Below are 22204 nucleotides of genomic sequence, written 5' to 3'. Positions count from 1 at the left end.
GATATGGGGGTCAGGCTCTGTCGTGTCATCCTGCTAGATGAGGATATGGGGGTCTAATCTGTCCTATTTTACTGTGGTTTAGCAATAGCTTATGAACCATGATCACAAATGATTCAGTCAAAGGTACATCTGCTATGTAATTAAGGATATGTTGTTTTTTAATTTCTGAAATTACCAATTGGATCATTTGCAAAAGAACCAAAATATTACAACAATATATGAAAGACAAGGACAACATTGATCAATACTTAGTTTATGTTGAAACTAACAATAAACATAATAAATCAATTATTACATTTCATCCCTGTCCGCCTCCTTTCAAACCCTTTCCTCACATCAGTTTTCTCTTTAATACTATTGGTGTTAAAAAAGAAGAAAGAAAAACGAAAAATAAAAAAAACATGAATCCCCTCCTTTAATTACAACTTAAATCCACATTCCAGTAGAAAGGTGTCATATGTTAGGTCGACAGTCGAGATCTAGAACGAGATGATCTATGTGAGGGGCATAGGACTTGACATGTTCAATGTGTAGAATGGTGACAGTCCAAGTGTTTTTGCCATGTTCAAGGAGGCTGTTTATCTTAACTGTCACTTCTCTGGACCAACTCAACCACTCGGGTCTTAATTTCTTGTTGCAGGAAACGTTTCTTCTGTCTACTTTTGTTTTTACTTTGGAGTTTGAGTTGGAATGTTTAGGATTTGATCTTGAATGTTCAAAATGACATCTGTCAATCTCAGAGGAGATTATCAAAGCCCCTCCTTCTTGTGTGTTCTCGCTGCATCTTCCCACATGTTTGTTATTACAAGTACAGGCTGTGTTGAGTTGAGTCATCAAAGCTGCAGTTTTGTGAACAGAGAAAGTCGGATGACCTTGACCATCTTCAGTCACTGTATGATCAAGGTCATCTGTATCATGAGTGTTGCATGCTGGGTGCTTCGATGTCACGTTTCCATGGATATGTAGAATCCCGCCACTGTCGGCCTTGAGTGCTGCACAGGCCACAGGCCAGCCCACCTCGGACGATGGGATCAGACCCAGGTTGACCCTGTCTGCCACATCCACGGGACACACCTGAAACACACAAACCACAACGTGAGCAAGGGCTTGGAGCTCACCTCACTCAAATCATAGTCTGATGCTGATGATACCCATTCACTAAGTTCAGTTTTAAACTTCAGAATGTGTCTGCTTCCAAGACTGTCGTTGTTTTCACCATGTGTCTGGGCCTTGGTGTTTCAGTAAATGGATCAAGAAGCAAATAGTTCAAAGAACTCTTTTAAAATCCCCAGGTACACAACATACCTCCCTCTCCACTGATCTGTTCCCCAGGTACACAACGTACCTCCCTCTCCACTGATCTGTTCCCCAAGTACACAACATACCTCCCTCTCCACTGATCTGTTCCCCAGGTACACAACGTATCTCCCTCTCCTCTGATCTGTTCCCCAGGTACACAACGTACCTCCCTCTCCACTGATCTGTTCCCCAGGTACACAACATACCTCCCTCTCCACTGATCTGTTCCCCAGGTACACAACATACCTCCCTCTCCTCTGATCTGTTCCCCAGGTACACAACGTACCTCCCTCTCCACTGATCTGTTCCCCAGGTACACAACATACCTCCCTCTCCCAGGAAACTCACCTGTCTGTTATCCCCTATGTACACAGTACACCTGTCCAGTACACGGTTGAGGTGCAGGTTGCGGCGGAGGGCATCTACAGACGCAGGGTTCCATTCACAGGCAATGACTCGGCCTGCGCCGGCGTGCACCAGGTAGGGGAGGGTGAAGTAGCCGATGCCTACAAACACATCACAACATTACAGCTCAGTCAGAGAACTGGACAAGACTCACACCTCAGAAAACGGGTCATTTACAAAAACAACTTGTAGGGGATCGCACAACTAAATAACAAGCATTGGGGAGTGTACCTCAAACTATGACATAATTTGGAAGGAGTCCTTATAATGATAACATAAAGGAAAACCCTTAAACATGACAAATTTCTACTAATCCTTATCATACCTTAACCATTGGGCACTTTGACAAGGACTACAGGACTGGTGTCAATTTGTAACACTGAGTCACAAAGCAGTCTTACTGTTACACATGTTGTTGATCTGGGTATGGTATTTCCAACAACCACACAATGTGTGAAGCCCATTTCTGGTGTCCCCCGCCGTGATATTGCTGGAATATTGCTAAAAGCGGCGTAAAATCAAACTCACTCACTCACTCACTCCAACAACCACAGCTGTCACCTTTGTGGCCCCACACCCCACTATGAATGTCACAGTCAATACAGCATGATGTCAATCAATTACATCCATCAATCAGAATTCAGTATTCATCAAGCACTGTGACTCGTGTTTTGAGGTGTGACAAGTGTTTCCAGGTGTGACTTGTGTTTCCAGGTGTGACTAGTGTTTCCAGGTGTGACTAGTGTTTCCAGATGTGACTAGTGTTTGCAGGTGTGACAAGTGTTTCCAGGTGTGACTTGTGTTTCCAGGTGTGACAAGTGTTTCCAGGTGTGACTAGTGTTTCCAGATGTGACTAGTGTTTGCAGGTGTGACTTGTGTTTCCAGGTGAGAGTAGTGTTTCCAGGTGTGACTAGTGTTTCCAGGTATGACTAGTGTTTCCGGGTGTGACTAGTGTTTCCAGGTGTGACAAGTGTTTCCAGGTGTGACAAGTGTGACTAGTGTTTCCAGGTGTGACTCGTGTTACTAGTGTTTCCAGCTGTGACTTGTGTTTCCAGCTGTGACTAGTGTTTCCAGGTGTGACAAGTGTTTCCAGGTGTGACTTGTGTTTCCAGGTGTGACTTGTGTTTCCAGGTGTGACAAGTGTTTCCAGGTGTGACTCATGTTTCCAGGTGTGACTAGCATCTCCAGGTGTGACTAGTGTTTCCAGGTGTGACTTGTGTTTCCAGGTGTGACTTGTGTTTCCAGGTGTGACAAGTGTTTCCAGGTGAGAGTAGTGTTTCCAGGTGTTACTTGTGTTTCCAGGTGTGACAAGTGTTTCCAGGTGTGACTTGTGTTACTAGTGTTTCCAGGTGTGACTTGTGTTACTTGTGTTTCCAGGTGTGACTTGTGTTTCCAGGTGTGACTCGTGTTACTAGTGTTTCCAGGTGTGACAAGTGTTTCCAGGTGTTACTTGTGTTTCCAGGTGTGACAAGTGTTTCCAGGTGTGACTTGTGTTTCCAGGTGTGACTTGTGTTTCCAGGTGTGACTTGTGTTTCCAGGTGTGACAAGTGTTTCCAGGTGTGACAAGTGTTTCCAGGTGTGACTTGTGTTTCCAGGTGTGACAAGTGTTTCCAGGTGTGACAAGTGTTTCCAGGTGTGACTTGTGTTTCCAGCTATGACTTGTGTTTCCAGGTGTGACTTATGTTTCCAGGTGTGACTTGTGTTACTTGTGTTTCCAGGTGTGACTAGTGTTTCCAGGTGTGACTCGTGTTACTAGTGTTTCCAGGTGTGACAAGTGTTTCCAGGTGTGACTAGTGTTTCCAGGTGTGACTAGTGTGACTCATGTTTCCAGGTGTGACTTGTGTTTCCAGGTGTGACTAGTGTTTCCAGGTGTGACTCGTGTTTCCAGGTGTGACTAGTGTGACTCATGTTTCCAGGTGTGACTTGTGTTTCCAGGTGTGACTAGTGTTTCCAGGTGTGACTCGTGTTTTCAGGTGTGACTAGTGTGACTCATGTTTCCAGGTGTTACTCGTGTTTCCAGGTGTGACTTGTGTTTCCAGGTGTGACTTGTGTTTCCAGGTGTGACTAGTGTTTCCAGGTGTGACTAGTGTGACTCATGTTTCCAGGTGTGACTTTTGTTTCCAGGTGTGACTAGTGTTTCCATGTCTGACTCGTGTTTCCAGGTGTGACTCGTGTTTCCAGGTGTGACTCGTGTTTCCAGGTGTGACTTGTGTTTCCAGGTGTGACTCATGTTTCCAGGTGTGACTTGTGTTTCCAGGTGTGACTAGTGTTTCCAGGTGTGACTCGTGTTTCCAGGTGTTACTAGTGTTTCCAGGTGTGACAAGTGTTTCCAGGTGTGACTAGTGTGACTAGCATCTCCAGGTGTGACTAGCATCTCCAGGTGTGACTTGTGTTTCCAGGTGTGATTAGTGTTTCCAGGTATGACTAGTGTTTCCAGGTGAGAGTAGTGTTTCAAGGTGTGACTAGTGTTTCCAGGTGTGACTAGTGTTTCCAGGTACGACTAGTGTTTCTGATTCTGGGTGAGACTAGTGTTTCCATGTGTGACTCGTGCTTCCATGTGTGACTAGTCTTTCCAGGTGTGACTAGTGTTTCCAGGTGTGACTAGTGTTTCCAGGTGTGACTTGTGTTCCCAGGTGAGACTAGTGTTTCCAGGTGTGACTAGTGTTTCCAGGTGTGACTAGTGTTTCCAGGTGTGACTCGTGTTTCCAGGTGTGACTAGTGTTTCCAGGTGTGACTAGTGTTTCCAGGTGTGACTAGTGTGACTAGCATATCCAGGTGTGACTAGCATCTCCAGGTGTGACTTGTGTTTCCAGTTTCCAGGTGTGACTAGTGTTTCCAGGTGTGACTAGTGTTTCCAGGTGTGACTAGTGTTTCCATGTGTGACTCGTGTTTCCAGGTGTGACTCGTGTTTTCAGGTGTGACTAGTGTTTCCAGGTGTGACTAGTGTTTCCAGGTGTGACTAGTGTTTCCAGGTGTGACAAGTGTGACTAGCATCTCCAGGTGTGACTAGCATCTCCAGGTGTGACTTGTGTTTCCAGGTGTGACTAGTGTTTCCAGGTGTGACTAGTGTTTCCAGGTATGACTCGTGTTTCCAGGTGTGACTAGTGTTTCCATGTGTGACTCCTGTTTCCAGGTGTGACTTGTGTTTTCAGGTGTGACTTGTGTTTCCAGGTGAGAGTAGTGTTTCCATGTGTGACTCGTGTTTCCATGTGTGCCTCGTGTTTCCAGGTGTGACTAGTGTTTTCAGGTGTGACTAGTGTGACTCATGTTTCCAGGTGTGACTCGTGTTTCCAGGTGTGACTCGTGTTTCCATGTGTGACTAGTGTTTCCATGTGTGACTAGTGTTTCCATGTGTGACTAGTGTTTCCATGTGTGACTAGTGTTTCCAGGTGTGACTAGTGTTTCCAGGTGTGACTAGTGTTTCCAGGTGTGACTAGTGTGACTCATGTTTCCAGGTGTGACTTGTGTTTCAAGGTGTGACTAGTGTTTCCAGGTGTGACTCGTGTTTCCATGTGTGACTAGTGTTTCCAGGTGTGACTTGTGTTTTCAGGTGTGACTTGTGTTTCCAGGTGAGAGTAGTGTTTCCATGTGTGACTCGTGTTTCCATGTGTGCCTCGTGTTTCCAGGTGTGACTAGTGTTTTCAGGTGTGACTAGTGTGACTCATGTTTCCAGGTGTGACTCGTGTTTCCAGGTGTGACTAGTGTGACTCATGTTTCCAGGTGTGACTTGTGTTTCAAGGTGTGACTAGTGTTTCCAGGTGTGACTAGTGTTTTCAGGTGTGACTAGTGTGACTCATGTTTCCAGGTGTGACTCGTGTTTCCAGGTGTGACTTGTGTTTCCAGGTGTGACTTGTGTTTCCAGGTGTGACTAGTGTTTCCAGGTGTGACTAGTGTGACTCATGTTTCCAGGTGTGACTTGTGTTTCCAGGTGTGACTAGTGTTTCCATGTGTGACTCGTGTTTCCAGGTGTGACTCGTGTTTCCAGGTGTGACTCGTGTTTCCAGGTGTGACTTGTGTTTCCAGGTGTGACTAGTGTTTCCAGGTGTGACAAGTGTTTCCAGGTGTGACTAGTGTGACTAGCATCTCCAGGTGTGACTAGCATCTCCAGGTGTGACTTGTGTTTCCAGGTGTGATTAGTGTTTCCAGGTATGACTAGTGTTTCCAGGTGTGACTAGTGTTTCCAGGTGTGACTCATGTTTCCAGGTGTGACTCGTGTTTCCAGGTGTGACTTGTGTTTCCAGGTGTGACTTGTGTTTCCAGGTGTGACTTGTGTTTCCAGGTGTGACTAGTGTTTCCAGGTGTGACTAGTGTGACTCATGTTTCCAGGTGTGACTTGTGTTTCCAGGTGTGACTAGTGTTTCCATGTGTGACTCGTGTTTCCAGGTGTGACTCGTGTTTCCAGGTGTGACTCGTGTTTCCATGTGTGACTAGTGTTTCCATGTGTGACTAGTGTTTCCATGTGTGACTAGTGTTTCCATGTGTGACTAGTGTTTCCAGGTGTGACTAGTGTTTCCAGGTGTGACTAGTGTTTCCAGGTGTGACTAGTGTGACTCATGTTTCCAGGTGTGACTTGTGTTTCAAGGTGTGACTAGTGTTTCCAGGTGTGACTCGTGTTTCCATGTGTGACTAGTGTTTCCAGGTGTGACTTGTGTTTTCAGGTGTGACTTGTGTTTCCAGGTGAGAGTAGTGTTTCCATGTGTGACTCGTGTTTCCATGTGTGCCTCGTGTTTCCAGGTGTGACTAGTGTTTTCAGGTGTGACTAGTGTGACTCATGTTTCCAGGTGTGACTCGTGTTTCCAGGTGTGACTAGTGTGACTCATGTTTCCAGGTGTGACTTGTGTTTCAAGGTGTGACTAGTGTTTCCAGGTGTGACTAGTGTTTTCAGGTGTGACTAGTGTGACTCATGTTTCCAGGTGTGACTCGTGTTTCCAGGTGTGACTTGTGTTTCCAGGTGTGACTTGTGTTTCCAGGTGTGACTAGTGTTTCCAGGTGTGACTAGTGTGACTCATGTTTCCAGGTGTGACTTGTGTTTCCAGGTGTGACTAGTGTTTCCATGTGTGACTCGTGTTTCCAGGTGTGACTCGTGTTTCCAGGTGTGACTCGTGTTTCCAGGTGTGACTTGTGTTTCCAGGTGTGACTCATGTTTCCAGGTGTGACTTGTGTTTCCAGGTGTGACTAGTGTTTCAAGGTGTGACTCGTGTTTCCAGGTGTTACTAGTGTTTCCAGGTGTGACTAGTGTTTCCAGGTGTGACAAGTGTTTCCAGGTGTGACTAGTGTGACTAGCATCTCCAGGTGTGACTAGCATCTCCAGGTGTGACTTGTGTTTCCAGGTGTGATTAGTGTTTCCAGGTATGACTAGTGTTTCCAGGTGTGACTAGTGTTTCCAGGTGTGACTCATGTTTCCAGGTGTGACTCGTGTTTCCAGGTGTGACTTGTGTTTCCAGGTGTGACTTGTGTTTCCAGGTGTGACTTGTGTTTCCAGGTGTGACTAGTGTTTCCAGGTGTGACTAGTGTGACTCATGTTTCCAGGTGTGACTTGTGTTTCCAGGTGTGACTAGTGTTTCCATGTGTGACTCGTGTTTCCAGGTGTGACTCGTGTTTCCAGGTGTGACTTGTGTTTCCAGGTGTGACTCGTGTTTCCAGGTGTGACTCGTGTTTCCAGGTGTTACTAGTGTTTCCAGGTGTGACTAGTGTTTCCAGGTGTGACTAGTGTTTCCAGGTGTGACTCGTGTTTCCAGGTGTGACTAGTGTTTCCAGGTGTGACTAGTGTGACTAGCATCTCCAGGTGTGACTAGCATCTCCAGGTGTGACTTGTGTTTCCAGTTTCCAGGTGTGACTAGTGTTTCCAGGTGTGACTAGTGTTTCCAGGTGTGACTAGTGTTTCCATGTGTGACTCGTGTTTCCAGGTGTGACTAGTGTTTCCAGGTGTGACTAGTGTTTCCAGGTGTGACTAGTGTGACTAGCATCTCCAGGTGTGACTAGCATCTCCAGGTGTGACTTGTGTTTCCAGGTGTGACTAGTGTTTCCAGGTGTGACTTGTGTTTCCAGGTATGACTCGTGTTTCCAGGTGTGACTAGTGTTTTCAGTGTGACTAGTGTGACTCATGTTTCAAGGTGTGACTAGTGTTTCCAGGTGTGACTAGTGTTTTTGATTCTGTGTGAGACTAGTGTTTCCAGGTGTGACTTGTGTTTCCAGGTGTGACTTGTGTTTCCAGGTGTGACTTGTGTTTCCAGGTGTGACTAGTGTTTCCAGGTGTGACTCGTGTTTCCAGGTGTGACTTGTGTTTCCAGGTGTGACTCATGTTTCCAGGTGTGACTTGTGTTTCCAGGTGTGACTAGTGTTTCAAGGTGTGACAAGTGTTTCCAGGTGTGACAAGTGTTTCCAGGTGTGACTAGTGTGACTAGCATCTCCAGGTGTGACTAGCATCTCCAGGTGTGACTTGTGTTTCCAGGTGTGATTAGTGTTCCTAGGTATGACTAGTGTTTCCAGGTGTGACTAGTGTTTCCAGGTGTGACAAGTGTTTCCAGGTGTGACTAGTGTGACTAGCATCTCCAGGTGTGACTAGCATCTCCAGGTGTGACTTGTGTTTCCAGGTGTGATTAGTGTTCCTAGGTATGACTAGTGTTTCAAGGTGTGACTAGTGTTTCCAGGTGTGACTAGTGTTTCCAGGTACGACTAGTGTTTCTGATTCTGGGTGAGACTAGTGTTTCCATGTGTGACTCGTGCTTCCATGTGTGACTAGTCTTTCCAGGTGTGACTAGTGTTTCCAGGTGTGACTAGTGTTTCCAGGTGTGACTTGTGTTTCCAGGTGAGACTAGTGTTTCCAGGTTTGACTAGTGTTTTCAGGTGTGACTAGTGTTTCCAGGTGTGACTAGTGTTTCCATGTGTGACTCGTGTTTCCAGGTGTGACTAGTGTTTCCAGGTGTGACTAGTGTTTCCAGGTGTTTTCCAGGTGTGACTAGTGTGACTAGCATCTCCAGGTGTGATTAGCATCCCCAGGTGTGACTTGTGTTTCCAGTTTCCAGGTGTGACTAGTGTTTCCAGGTGTGACTAGTGTTTCCAGGTGTGACTAGTGTTTCCATGTGTGACTCGTGTTTCCAGGTGTGACTAGTGTTTCCAGGTGTGACTTGTGTTTCCAGGTGTGACTAGTGTTTCCAGGTGTGACTAGTGTGACTAGCATCTCCAGGTGTGACTAGCATCTCCAGGTGTGACTTGTGTTTCCAGGTGTGACTAGTGTTTCCAGGTGTGACTTGTGTTTCCAGGTATGACTCGTGTTTCCAGGTGTGACTAGTGTTTTCAGTGTGACTAGTGTGACTCATGTTTCAAGGTGTGACTAGTGTTTCCAGGTGTGACTAGTGTTTCCAGGTGTGACTAGTGTTTCCATGTGTGACTCGTGTTTCCAGGTGTGACTAGTGTTTCCAGGTGTGACTTGTGTTTCCAGGTGTGACTAGTGTTTCCAGGTGTGACTAGTGTGACTAGCATCTCCAGGTGTGACTAGCATCTCCAGGTGTGACTTGTGTTTCCAGGTGTGACTAGTGTTTCCAGGTGTGACTCGTGTTTCCAGGTGTGACTTGTGTTTCCAGGTGTGACTCATGTTTCCAGGTGTGACTTGTGTTTCCAGGTGTGACTAGTGTTTCAAGGTGTGACTCGTGTTTCCAGGTGTTACTAGTGTTTCCAGGTGTGACTAGTGTTTCCAGGTGTGACAAGTGTTTCCAGGTGTGACTAGTGTGACTAGCATCTCCAGGTGTGTTTCCAGGTGTGATTAGTGTTTCCAGGTATGACTAGTGTTTCCAGGTGAGAGTAGTGTTTCAAGGTGTGACTAGTGTTTCCAGGTGTGACTAGTGTTTCCAGGTACGACTAGTGTTTCTGATTCTGGGTGAGACTAGTGTTTCCATGTGTGACTCGTGCTTCCATGTGTGACTAGTGTTTCCAGGTGTGACTTGTGTTTCCAGGTGTGACTTGTGTTTCCAGGTGTGACTTGTGTTTCCAGGTGTGACTAGTGTTTCCAGGTGTGACTCGTGTTTCCAGGTGTGACTTGTGTTTCCAGGTGTGACTCATGTTTCCAGGTGTTACTAGTGTTTCCAGGTGTGACTAGTGTTTCCAGGTGTGACAAGTGTTTCCAGGTGTGACTAGTGTGACTAGCATCTCCAGGTGTGTTTCCAGGTGTGATTAGTGTTTCCAGGTATGACTAGTGTTTCCAGGTGAGAGTAGTGTTTCAAGGTGTGACTAGTGTTTCCAGGTGTGACTAGTGTTTCCAGGTACGACTTGTGTTTCTGATTCTGGGTGAGACTAGTGTTTCCATGTGTGACTCGTGCTTCCATGTGTGACTAGTGTTTCCAGGTGTGACTAGTGTTTCCAGGTGTGACTAGTGTTTCCAGGTGTGACTTGTGTTTCCAGGTGAGACTAGTGTTTCCAGGTTTGACTAGTGTTTTCAGGTGTGACTAGTGTTTCCAGGTGTGACTAGTGTTTCAAGGTGTGACTCGTGTTTCCAGGTGTGACTAGTGTTTCCAGGTGTGACTAGTGTTTCCAGGTGTGACTAGTGTTTCCAGGTGTGACTAGTGTGACTAGCATCTCCAGGTGTGACTAGCATCTCCAGGTGTGACTTGTTTTTCCAGTTTCCAGGTGTGACTAGTGTTTCCAGGTGTGACTAGTGTTTCCAGGTGTGACTAGTGTTTCCATGTGTGACTCGTGTTTCCAGGTGTGACTAGTGTTTCCAGGTGTGACTAGTGTTTCCAGGTGTGACTAGTGTTTCCAGGTGTGACTAGTGTGACTAGCATCTCCAGGTGTGACTAGCATCTCCAGGTGTGACTTGTGTTTCCAGGTGTGACTAGTGTTTCCAGGTGTGACTTGTGTTTCCAGGTATGACTCGTGTTTCCAGGTGTGACTAGTGTTTTCAGTGTGACTAGTGTGACTCATGTTTCAAGGTGTGACTAGTGTTTCCAGATGTGACTAGTGTTTTTGATTCTGTGTGAGACTAGTGTTTCCAGGTGTGACTTGTGTTTCCAGGTGTGACTTGTGTTTCCAGGTGTGACTTGTGTTTCCAGGTGTGACTAGTGTTTCCAGGTGTGACTAGTGTTTCCAGGTGTGACTAGTGTTTCCAGCTGTGACTCGTGTTTCCAGCTGTGACTCGTGTTTCCAGGTGTGACTAGTGTTTCCAGGTGTGACAAGTGTTTTTGATTCCGGGTGAGACTCGTGTTTCCAGGTGTGACTTTTGTTTCCAGGTGTGACTCGTGATTTTGATTCTGGGTGAGACTAGTCTTTCCAGGTGTGACTTGTGTTTCCAGGTGTGACTAGTGTTTCCAGGTGTGACTAGTGTTTCCAGGTGTGACTCGTGTTTTTGATTCCGGTTGAGACTCGTGTTTCCAGGTGTGACTTTTGTTTCCAGGTGTGACTCGTGTTTTTGATTCTGGGTGAGACTAGTGTTTCCAGGTGTGACTTGTGTTTCCAGGTGTGACTTGTGTTTCCAGGTGTGACTCGTGTTTCCAGGTGTGACTCGTGTTTCCAGGTGTGACCAGTGTGACTAGCATCTCCAGGTGTGACTAGCATCTCCAGATGTGACTTGTGTTTCCAGGTGTGACTCGTGTTTCCAGGTGTGACTCGTGTTTCCAGGTGTCTCGCTTCTCTAGGTGTGGCTGCTGTGACGTGACTACAATCAGCCCTACCTGCATACAGATCCACCACAGTCTCCCCCTTGCAAGCCATCTGTCCAACACGGAGTTTCTCGGTGATGTTTCCAATGCTAAACATGCAGCGTGTCACGTCGTAACTGTACCTGTAGAAATCACCCGGACATCAGCTCAATACTCAAATCAGTGTTGAGGAAGTTACTCTTACTTCATGCCACAAGACACAATAACATTATTTCTTCCAAACCTTTGAATGTGAGGCATTCGGCAGTTTGTTTCATACATTTGTTTTTCATTCCAAGGCAAGTCATCAGCTTATGGAGAGGGGTGGTTGACAAGTGGTTATTGTGGTAAAATTGAATCAGATGGGATTCTTTCAGTTTGACAATGATGAAAATCTCCAGTCTTTTATGGTGGTAGTAGTATTAACTTGAGGTAGCAGTGGTAATGTTTTTTGTAGGCCAAGTTTACTGCAACTACCTCAGAGCATGATAGCAGCAGATTTACAGATATGAAATAAAGGTTTGAGTTGTCTCCCTTGCCTGATGCCATTGTCAACATGCTCCACCCAGCCATTGTCTCCATACAGCAGCGCCACCTGGGGGCTACGGAAGCCATCCGCCGAGATGCTGGACTTCCTGGCGAGACGTGAGCCAACTAGACACTGACACACTACCTTCCATAGTGGAGAGCCTGGAAAAGATGGAACAGATGGTAGGAAAACTGTTCCTTGGTAACATCAGGCATTTAGAAGTGATACGCATGAGGAAGAGAATTTGTGGATGTCAACTGCTTTATTATGAGGAACACGTTTTGGAGTATATGCTTACTCCTTCCTCATCCCTCTGAATAGTGTTTCAGTTTAGTTACCACTAAACAAAGATCTGAGGACATCCCATCATGGGTCACATCAGACTGACCTTTCAGGAATTTTGTCTGACCAATGGAATGACTGACAAGAAGTCGACATTAGCCAATCAGAAGGCAGCTTTCCCGTGCTTTGCAGCACAAATTTCAAACTGGCTATGCTTTGAAACATATTTTGACAAATTCTCAATTACAAATTTGAAAACAGAACAAACAAACATTCGGGAATGGCAATAGATTACATGGATTCAGTCATGAAGCCTGTAACTGTCATTCGGAAAACCCCATGTTAATCTTTCGAAGTTGCATGATCAGAAATCACATTCTGAATGTCACTTTTATGATCTGGTAAGCGACGCTCTGATTGGGCGGATGAAAGGTAGTTCTGATGTGTCCCATTATGGGATGTCCTCAGATCTTTGTTTAGCGGTAGTGAGAACTGGGATCTGATTTTAATGAGACTGGATTACGGGTATTATCATCAGGCTTAGATAGGTTTAATGTTTGGTTAAATCTACTGACTCTAAAGACTTTTGTATTAGTTTTTTCTTGCAAGAATGTGATGGGAGGAAGCACATTTAGATCACAGGTCTAAGTCTTGCTACAGAAGCTGTTGTCCAGCTCACCTAGCTGGGACCAAACATCACTGGTGAAGGCCGAGTTGGAAAACAGGATGAGGTCTCCGTGTTTCTCCCAGTGAGATGGCAAATCTGCCAGTAGTTCAGGGGAGACAACTCTGCCTGAGTCAGTCAGGAATCGTGCTACATGTCTCTTGAGGTTGTCAGCTGGAGGCTCCAGGCGTGATGTCTTTGATGGGGCAAGATCCACTTCCTTTACCTGTAGTAACATGGAGAAATGATAATTGTGACCACTGACCATTTGAGTTTAGTGTATAAAATAATAACACTGCATTTAAGTATCAATGAAACAGAGGATCTCTCTTTGATTTAGAATCCACATATAATTAACTTACTAATTCTGAAGTATGATCGTTATAAACGTTTTGGTACACATATTTAACAGACATTACAGACAGATGAGTATCAGTCTATAACAGCAAAGTAGAAAGTCATTTTTAATAAGCAGGCAGCGACAAGTCCAAAGCCCGAGTCTGGTAAAATTTTGTCTCGTCTAGTAAGATCACATTATACTTGTTCATAAACCAAGACTAAAATACAATGAAAATTATGCACACATTTTCAGGGTAGTTGACTAAAAAGTTTTTAACACAGACTGAACAAAAGTATTTATCTGACCAATTACCAGAATTCGTAATTACAATTAATTCTTAAAATTAAAATAGACAGTCACAAATGGTATCTATAAGAAAGTGACTATTGCTTATTAACTCCTTTTGTTTTGATGTTATCACCTGACATGGAGGGCACCTGTCATGAAGCCCCAGGTCCGTCCAACTGAGGGCATCTACAGTGATTGGAATAGCAACATATTCTGCAGATAGCTGCTTTAGTCGTCTTTTGCTATCCCAGAAACCAAATTTCTGAAGCTTGTGCCTGAAACATTTCAAAACAGTATATTCCGCAATAGTGGATGTTAGGGCTTGGGTCGGCTGGTTACTGAGCAGGACCCTGGTACTCACAGGACTACCCGGACCTGTGGTTAGTCACATGCTATATTGTTTTATGACAAAATGTATCTAAAACTCAATGGTCACACTACAAGTCACTAATGTTCCCATTTCTTTCTGACTATGCACCCATTCCTTCTGACTTTTATATGTTTGATAAAAAGATAAAACTTCATGCAGTAAACATCAGTGTATGCATGACCAGACCGTTTTATACGTGTATCTAAATACATTTTGCCAGGGCTACGGTCAAACTTTTCCCAATCAGACAGTTTTTACCTCTCTTGAGACCTTCAGAGGGTACCAGATAGGGTCGGGTAATAGGGGGTACCCAGGTAGTAAATTTGGACTCATCCCAGCCTTATGGAGAGTGTTTAGGTTAGACATTACATACTTATGATACACTTTGGCATCCTCAACATCCATGTCGGTGTGTGGCTTTCCACCGTCATTATTAATGAATACTAGGTCAAAATCTAAACTCTTACCCTAACCCAATCTCAGAGTAAGTGACTATTTGTGTTCATGTTAATAGTTTATCGAAAACATTATTCAAGAAATAAATGACTTGTGGTCGTTGTTTATCATAGAATAAAACACTGCAGTGAGAAGAAACATTGAGAGGCGCAGTGTTTTATTGTACGATAGGAAAGACTTCCGCCCGTATCCCTCCTCCCAAAAGTTTATATGTATGCAGTGCCGTTCAATCCTTTCAATTATATAATATATATACGTAGGGGGTATACTGGCGAAAGTCTTACTGAACATTGTTTTGTCGTGAAATAAACCACGCTTCGTTCTTCAGTGTTCTTTGCGATTTATCGCGTTGCTATCTTACATATCATAACGTACACTATGCACGAAAACTAAAGGTCTTTACAAAGACCTGGTATTTTCGTTGTTTCGGTCATTGTTAACTGCTGTCATGCCCATGTCATCAATTTTAATCGATGGACATCTGGGTGCCTACCTCATGGTCTGTGTCTCTTCCTTCTTTACTATCAGAGCACTTGTCATTTTCTCTCTGAACAATGACACATAAATACTTATAACAAAACTCGACTACCGGCGGCCATCTTGGTTAATACAAATTGCATAATGGTCAAATTATACGAACAATGTACACAGGTAGTGGGTTGATACTCCGCGGCAGACAATGGCCCCAGACAATTTGGAGAAAATTGCCCAAATATTTTGTGGAAATGGCCCCAAATTTTGGAGAAACAAAAATAACAAATCAGAAGAGATTTAGTTATTGTTGTTTCGAAGGTGCAGAAGTTTATCCAGAAAATGTTCCATCAGCTCATTAAATTTACGAGATGCTTAATATTAAACATACAATTTTTAACAAATATGTTTTTATCTTATAGCATTATAAGCATTGCAAATCATAACAAAATTAAATCTTCAATAGAGTTATAGCTACACAATTAGCATATTCGCAATTCTTGTGGTTGTCGAATACATCTTCATGTCTCTATTGTAATTGGTGTGAACTTAAACGAGCCAGGGCTACTCAAATAACAGTTATAACTTTCAGGAACAATTCCTATGAAGAGTCATTCTGATTTAAGCTGGGGTCAGGCTGGGTACATATAGAATCCAGATCAGGAATTATCCGGACTTCCCCAGAGGTTCTCCTGTTGTCTGTGTCTCTGTTTATGTGATATTGGTTACCATACTGGCTCAAGTACGGTAATTTTAAAAACAAAAGGTGTCACTGGTACTAAAATAAAATTAAAAAAACAAGTTCTTCCAGAAACCACGTTTTCATTTCAGTACCAATGTACTGAGCAAGTAGACATCTAGTAGTATCATCTAGTCTCTGAAATGAACATATCGTACAGAAAAAAATAGTTGTTACATTATGTTAATGAAATTTAATAAAAAGGGGCCCAGAGACTCTCTTCATTTTCAGATACTGCAGAAATCTAGACTTGCCATACATTATAGACTTGCATTTGATATATTTGTATCAGGGTCTGTAAGACAGACTACTGAGCAAGGTATAGCTACTATAGCGTAGTCAGGGTACGGATACCGGCGGAGGGGTTATATTATGGAAAATATATTGAGAAAATGGCCCCTTGCAAAAATGTGTCACCGGGCGAAAACGGCACCTCGACTCCAGCGAAAACGGCACCTTATTTTTTTTTTTACCTTGGTCAAATAAATCATATTAAACTTACATTGTAACTTGCAAACGCCAATAATTGTGAGATGTTAAAACAAGTTTACATTAGAAATTAGCCTCTACTCCAACTATAGGATGGAGATGGAGATCTCTCCCTGACCCAAGTACTCTCACAATGTTCGGTTGTACATGGACCAATATTGTGAAGAGCATGATGATGATGATGTTGACGATAGACATGCCACAAAACTGTATATATTTACTTATCTGTGAAAACGGGAAATACAATGTAAATACATCACATACATCAAATGACATGTAAATACATCAAATACCCTATATATTACTACAAAAATCGTTGTTATCGTTCTTAAAAATAGAGGTGCCGTTTTCGCCCGACACATAGTAGCCGTTTACGCCAAATGCGGTGCCGTTCTCGCCAGAGAAATCGGTGACGTTTTGCTGAGGTGCCGTTTTAGCCTGCACCCATAATTGTAGTAAGACACCTGTTGATTTACATTGGGGATTTTTTAGTATGTTATGTGCCATGTTGGTTTCTGGGTATTGATGTCTCCACTGAGAATACAAGACTCGTGCGCAGATATCGGCCGCTCAACAACAGGGGGATTCCAACTGAGTTTGCATAGGTCAAAATATGATTCATGAGGTTCACCCCGCCCCAAACAAAAGATATTTTGTATCATCGAAACACAAGATTTCAAGGGTTTCACCTTGTCCCATACACACAGCTGCAGTTATGAAATGCCTTCTTGTTGTTGGGACACACGTGTAGATTTTCTCTTTATAGTTAATGATATGTCAAACATGTATGCGATATGAGTGAGTTGGGGTTAACGCCGCTTGTGACAGTATTCCAGTTATATCATGGTGTGTCAGAGGAATGTGGGAGGAAAGCAGAACAGCCGAAAGCAGAACACACGAACACGGAGTTGGTGCTGACAAACAAGGAAACATAATGAGGGCGCCTCCTGGATTCGAACCTACAATCATAGGGTTCGGGCACACCTAAGGGACGCAACTCTACACAACCCTATAGACTATCGGGTCATCCATGCCTCCTTTTCTACAATTGTACTCGGTTATTTACAGACCGCGTGCAAGATGACGTTCTGTATGGCGCGCGTGTATATATATATGTGTGCGTGCGCGTGTTAGATATACTTTGCTGTCATAAATCAAAAGATGCACTGACACACCCATAACGGTATTTTTAAACCATGTCCTAAGTGAATGAGTGAGTTTAACGCCGCTTTGAACAGTATGTCTTGTTTATATCAAGTGAGGCGATGGCAGGTTAAGACCCTGTCCACAGGCACAAGTTTGGTGCAGTCACACCAAGAACAATAACCAGGATGGACTTTGTATTCGGACCCAAACTCACAGTATCCTGACATAAGGGGCGTCGCCCTGGACGACTGGGCTACCTGTTTCCCCATAATTAATGTTTATGCAGGTAATATATGTCATCTGTTATTGTATAAACACTGCCTCCTATTACCTGCATATATATACTTTTCAACCATACTATGTACATCACTTGCTTGATAACGGTGTTAGAACCTACACCGAAACTTCGCTCCTAATTATAATAAAGCAAATGTTCATCCATATATCTTATCCTTAATATTTACATATTTAAATAACAGACACTGTGCATTACAGATAATGTAATACATGAGGAATAAGAACGTAGGTGTGCAACATTTCTTCGAGATTATTTTCTGTAAAATCCGATGCATGAACACGTTATAGCTGAGGATACACTTATATTGTTTTTATCCCAAAGGTATTTCTTATTGTGGTTTCTGTTTGTTTATTTGTTTGTTGTTTAACGCCGCACTAGGCAATATTCCAGCTATATGACGGCGGTCTGTAAATAATCATGAGCATCGTGCTACGCAGTTTGGAAACGAAGACATTTATCCACCAAGTCAGCGAGCCTGACCATACCATTAGTCGCCACTTACGACAAGCATTGGGGTTGCTGAAGACCAAATCCTACCCGGATGTTCAAGGTGGACCTAGCAGCACATGATGTTAGCTATAGCGTGCCGAACATATACTTATTTAATGCCCAAGGGTTAAAGATACAATAGTTCACACTAAAAACGATGCCAAAGCTGAAGCTCGTTGACGTCATTCAAGTTGTGGTTTTCTTAGACAGCGGTGGTGATCACTGCATTTTTTAAAAGGGAGCTCAAAAGGATTAAGAAATAATGGGTAATAAAAAAATTATTACACTCACATGCGTGTCACACTGATTTTACGATTCGAATCCCGGTTCGCCCCGATTATGTTTCTGCGTTTGTCAGCACCATACCCATGCTCGTGGGTTTAACCGAAGTGGTAAACGTCTGAGACCTGCATCACTTCGGGCTTTCCTCCCACATTAAGCTGACACGCCGTGATATAACTGGAATAATGTTAAAACCCAACTCACTCACTGATTTTACAAAACTCATGTAAGAATTCGTGTATTACCCTCGATCTCGGGAAATACAAGAATTCTGACACTATTTTCGTAAAATCAGTATGACACACATGCTCGTATAATAATCTCTACGACGTCATCGTGCACACTGCACTAATTGAAACATGTTGCAGTAGTAATTCGTGATTAAAAAGTTACAGGGAATTTACATTATTTGAATAATGGCCTGTCATAAATGAGCTAGAGGCCTCTTGGTACTGAAATACATACCTCAGCAAATCGACGAAATGACTTGTAAAATATAGATGTCTTGTAATTTAATTAGCAAAGTAGAAACTTAAATAGGCCCAGCCCACACCCCCTTCCTCCCCCATGGCATTGCTGGAATATTGCTAAAAGCGTCGTATAAGTCCCAACGAGGCCTAAATAGCTTACAAAAAATGACAAATGTACAGATTTCCTCACATACATCAATACGTATGTAAAGTACATTATTGCTGGTGCCTGGATTTGAAATCCTTTAATAAAACGATTGAAGTATGAATGCGAGACTTCACACAAATGTTGTCATTTTGGGTATCGAACTCAGTCTTTTCGTGTTACGAGCGCGAACGTTCAAACCACTTGCATGTGACCACCGCCCCTTGTTTGAGGAACTTGTAGGCTACCGGCTTGTGAACGAATATATCTATCCGAAACTAATTTCTCAACTAAAATACCATCCTTGAATAGTCAATAACACAAACTTGCAACATTAAATAGATCTTCATCTTTAAACCCATCAGTAAAGTTTCGATGAAAGAAAATGACACATTGACATTTTTTCGATAGTGATATCTCAACCCGGTGAACGAGATCGGCGAAGTTACGTTCTCCTTTCATAGATGGCAGCACCACAAATCTTTCGAGTATCCTTCCGCGCGTAACCCACTTATTCTAAGAAGAAGATACTGTCATATTTTTCATATATAGACATTCTTTACACTAACTGAGTCAAAGTGTACACATATAAAAAGTTTTTATTCATGCTACGCGACATAAAGATTACCCCTAAACGTAGAACTATTTATCCTGTCGTGAGCGGAAGCGCAAATTTGTAACCGCCGTCAGGTTCTTGTAATGGAGGCAGGTTTCGATATGACACAGATTTCAACTATGTCCTTCGATACTACTGGATTATATGAATAGATCTGTATGTTATTGTTGTTTTCGGGATACGAGACATACAGGCCGTCATTGAAATTATTACTAATCACCTGATTGCGTCGTTTGGCGACAGGTCGTGTGTATAACCGATCCCGGTGTAGGAATCAAGGTAGGTGTGTTCCCACTTTGGGTAGTGTTTTATGAATAGTATTTCCTCTGAGTTTACCGGTGAAACTGGCTTACACCGTGTATAAACATATTTCATCCAACTTCAGTATCGTGGATAATCTCAGATTGCTTTAGAACGCAATCGCTTTCAAACTAGTTGGGTATGTCGCCTGGTGGTTGGGGCAGTGTTTTCAATGTCATGGTCATATGAACAGGTTTCTCTTGCCAAAAATGAAATATAAGCCCCACACGTCGGAATGTCCTTGATTCTAATAAACCGTTATATCTGACCACTCTACGTTTGAGTGTTCTTTTGTCACTTTTCTCTGAATTTGTCACCATTTTGTGATTCAACAAATAGATCTGTATGGAGTTAAAGCGATATTAACTTGCTTCGATGAATCAATGAAATTATCAGTCATTTGTTTATTTAACTGTTCGTTGAGGAGCCCATTGTACATGGTGATTTTTACCTACATAAAACTGTCCATAATAAATATTATTTTGATGTGTTAATATATGGTTCTAGCTGTAATAAGTACACATGAAATATACAGCCCCAAGCTTACATAAGCCATGAGATTTGACCACACCCTGTATTTTAACGAACTGACCCAATATCTGCAGTGGAAACTAACAGTTGTAGTTCACTAGTCCTTATAATAATCACATATAGTATAACCCTTAAAAAGGGCACATTTCTACTTGTCCTTATGATACTTTCAATATTGGGCAGTTAGGGAAGGACTATAGGACTAGTGCCAATTTCTTACGCTGAATATGTACAATACAGTAACACAAAAGTGGAAATTATGTTCACGTACTGTTTATTGCATAACTAGTAACTAAATTCTCCCCTTAAAAACTGCCAGCAATCCACACTGTGACTACCGGTAGTTAGCATGTTAATGTAAGATATCCTTTGCTTGACAACAGTAATGTCCGACTCCCAAGTATTAGGTCAGTTAGCTATACTTATATATATATATATATATATATATATATATATATATATATATATATATATATATATATATATGCCATTAACATAATGGTAGACATACTGGACAAATATCAAACCCATGTTGTAAATACAAAAATCATGAAAAATACCAAACAGGGATTGAAGAGCAATATTATAATTCTGTTTCCTTCATATTCTTGGGACAATGTCCAAAAGTTCAGGTTTTTCCTGCTATAACGGGTTTTTTTATATATCGAGGGGCCCTTCTGAACATGCTAAATCTGTTTGTACACAAGAGTTATGGCAAGAATCACTTGAGTTTATCGTACACTGTTAATGAATATTTCCTTCACACTGTCCCATGTTCTTTATCAGTTTGGACGTTGCTAATGGTACACACCACAGTCTACACACAATAAACTAACCATGTTATTCACCTAGGTGGGGCAATAAAGCTACATGTCATTTTATGTTAGCGTTTACCACAGAATTTCTTCCTGTTCATTTTGAAATACTTCAATATTGACAATTTGATTCACCTGCTTTAGATAGTGGAGTGAGGAACACACCGACATCATATACACACCAGCACTGTCAACATACGGGATTGTTAGGACAGCAATCAGCAGTGGAGGCTGTGTCAACTGAGCCTCTTCACTCAGACAAATTTGTTTGTTTGTTCATTAACAGTAGAGCATAATCACATACTTATACCATAGGGACTTCAAATAATCAGTGCATATATCTGTTATTACTTTATTACATTTGTGTGTAACTGTAAGCTAGTTCCATTGTGTTTGGACATAACAAATCTTGTCAGTTTTGGGTATAGAGAAAATATTTTCAGAATAATATATGTGCACTGCACACGGAAATTTATAACCACACTTCATTTCTTTCTGATTCAGAAGAAATGATATCGATTAAAAGGCATTGAAATATCAACACAAGCAGGTCCCATGGTTTCTGGAGAAAGGTTTTTAAAGTGTCTCTTTTGGTTGTTTTCTCGTAACTTTGAATAGATGAAGTAGAATTTGTAAACTGCTACATTCTATTTCTGTGAGGTGATGTGACAGCGTCTCCGTGTATATGGATGTTGCTTCAGTATACACATGAGAATTAACAGTAATGAAGTACAAGATGGAAGAGGCATTGTATTCACTGCAGTTGTCACTATCAACTTATCAATAATGTTATCACTTGTCATTCAAACAAGGAGTAGGGAACTATCAAACACTATTTCAAATGGAATGGAATGCTTGTCAACATATCCCATACACTGAGTCACGGTGTGTTTGACAGTTGACATGCAAACAACATGGTTAGTAAGTACCGTTGGCCATGTTTCCTGACGCTTGCCCTTCTTGACTAAGTTAAGATGTTTAGCCTAAAAACAAAACTCACGAAAACAACACTGTAAGGTAGAGAATCATATTTGTATGTTCAGCTGATATTCTGAGATTGAAATATCTCCTCAGAGCTCCAGATAACTTTGTGAGCAATTAAGTTTTTACTCAAATGGTTTCTATTTTAATTCGGTTATTATATTTTTCAA

At 42.6% G+C, this 22204-nt stretch overlaps 2 protein-coding genes across 2 annotated transcripts in view; one reads left to right on the top strand and one right to left on the bottom strand.

Moving 5' to 3' along the window:
- Window positions 1–237: 237 nt before the first annotated feature.
- On the bottom strand, window positions 238–14873 carry LOC124116850 (tRNA wybutosine-synthesizing protein 2 homolog). The gene is made up of 7 exons (XM_046478409.1): window positions 14756–14873; window positions 13570–13711; window positions 12824–13034; window positions 11873–12023; window positions 11367–11476; window positions 1648–1805; window positions 238–1074 (listed from the first exon to the last, which is right to left on the bottom strand). Exons 1-7 carry the CDS (start codon window positions 14800–14802, stop codon window positions 454–456), a joined length of 1440 nt encoding a protein of 479 aa, XP_046334365.1. The 5' UTR covers window positions 14803–14873; the 3' UTR covers window positions 238–453.
- Window positions 14874–19456: 4583 nt separating this feature from the next.
- LOC124116849 (ADP-ribosylation factor 6) overlaps window positions 19457–22204 on the top strand; it is a 36873-nt gene continuing 34125 nt past the window's right edge. The window contains exon 1 of the mRNA XM_046478408.2: window positions 19457–19686. The gene's annotated coding sequence lies outside the window, so the exon portion shown is untranslated. The remainder of the gene's footprint in view (window positions 19687–22204) is intronic.

This window comes from Haliotis rufescens, unplaced genomic scaffold, assembly GCF_023055435.1.
Source record: "Haliotis rufescens isolate VD_foot unplaced genomic scaffold, xgHalRufe1.0.p SCAF_6, whole genome shotgun sequence".
Lineage (NCBI taxonomy): Eukaryota > Metazoa > Mollusca > Gastropoda > Lepetellida > Haliotidae > Haliotis > Haliotis rufescens.
This window is presented reverse-complemented; position numbering and strand designations above follow the sequence as displayed.

Coding starts and splice junctions, on each gene's coding strand:
- LOC124116850 (XM_046478409.1), bottom strand. CDS start 14,802: ATGACAAGTGCTCTGATAGTAAAGAAGGAAGAGACACAGACCATGAG. Junction 13,712..14,755: donor GAAGAGACACAGACCATGAG/GTAGGCACCCAG, acceptor GAAATGTTTCAG/GCACAAGCTTCAGAAATTTG. Junction 1,075..1,647: donor ACATAGGGGATAACAGACAG/GTGAGTTTCCTG, acceptor TGTGTGTTTCAG/GTGTGTCCCGTGGATGTGGC.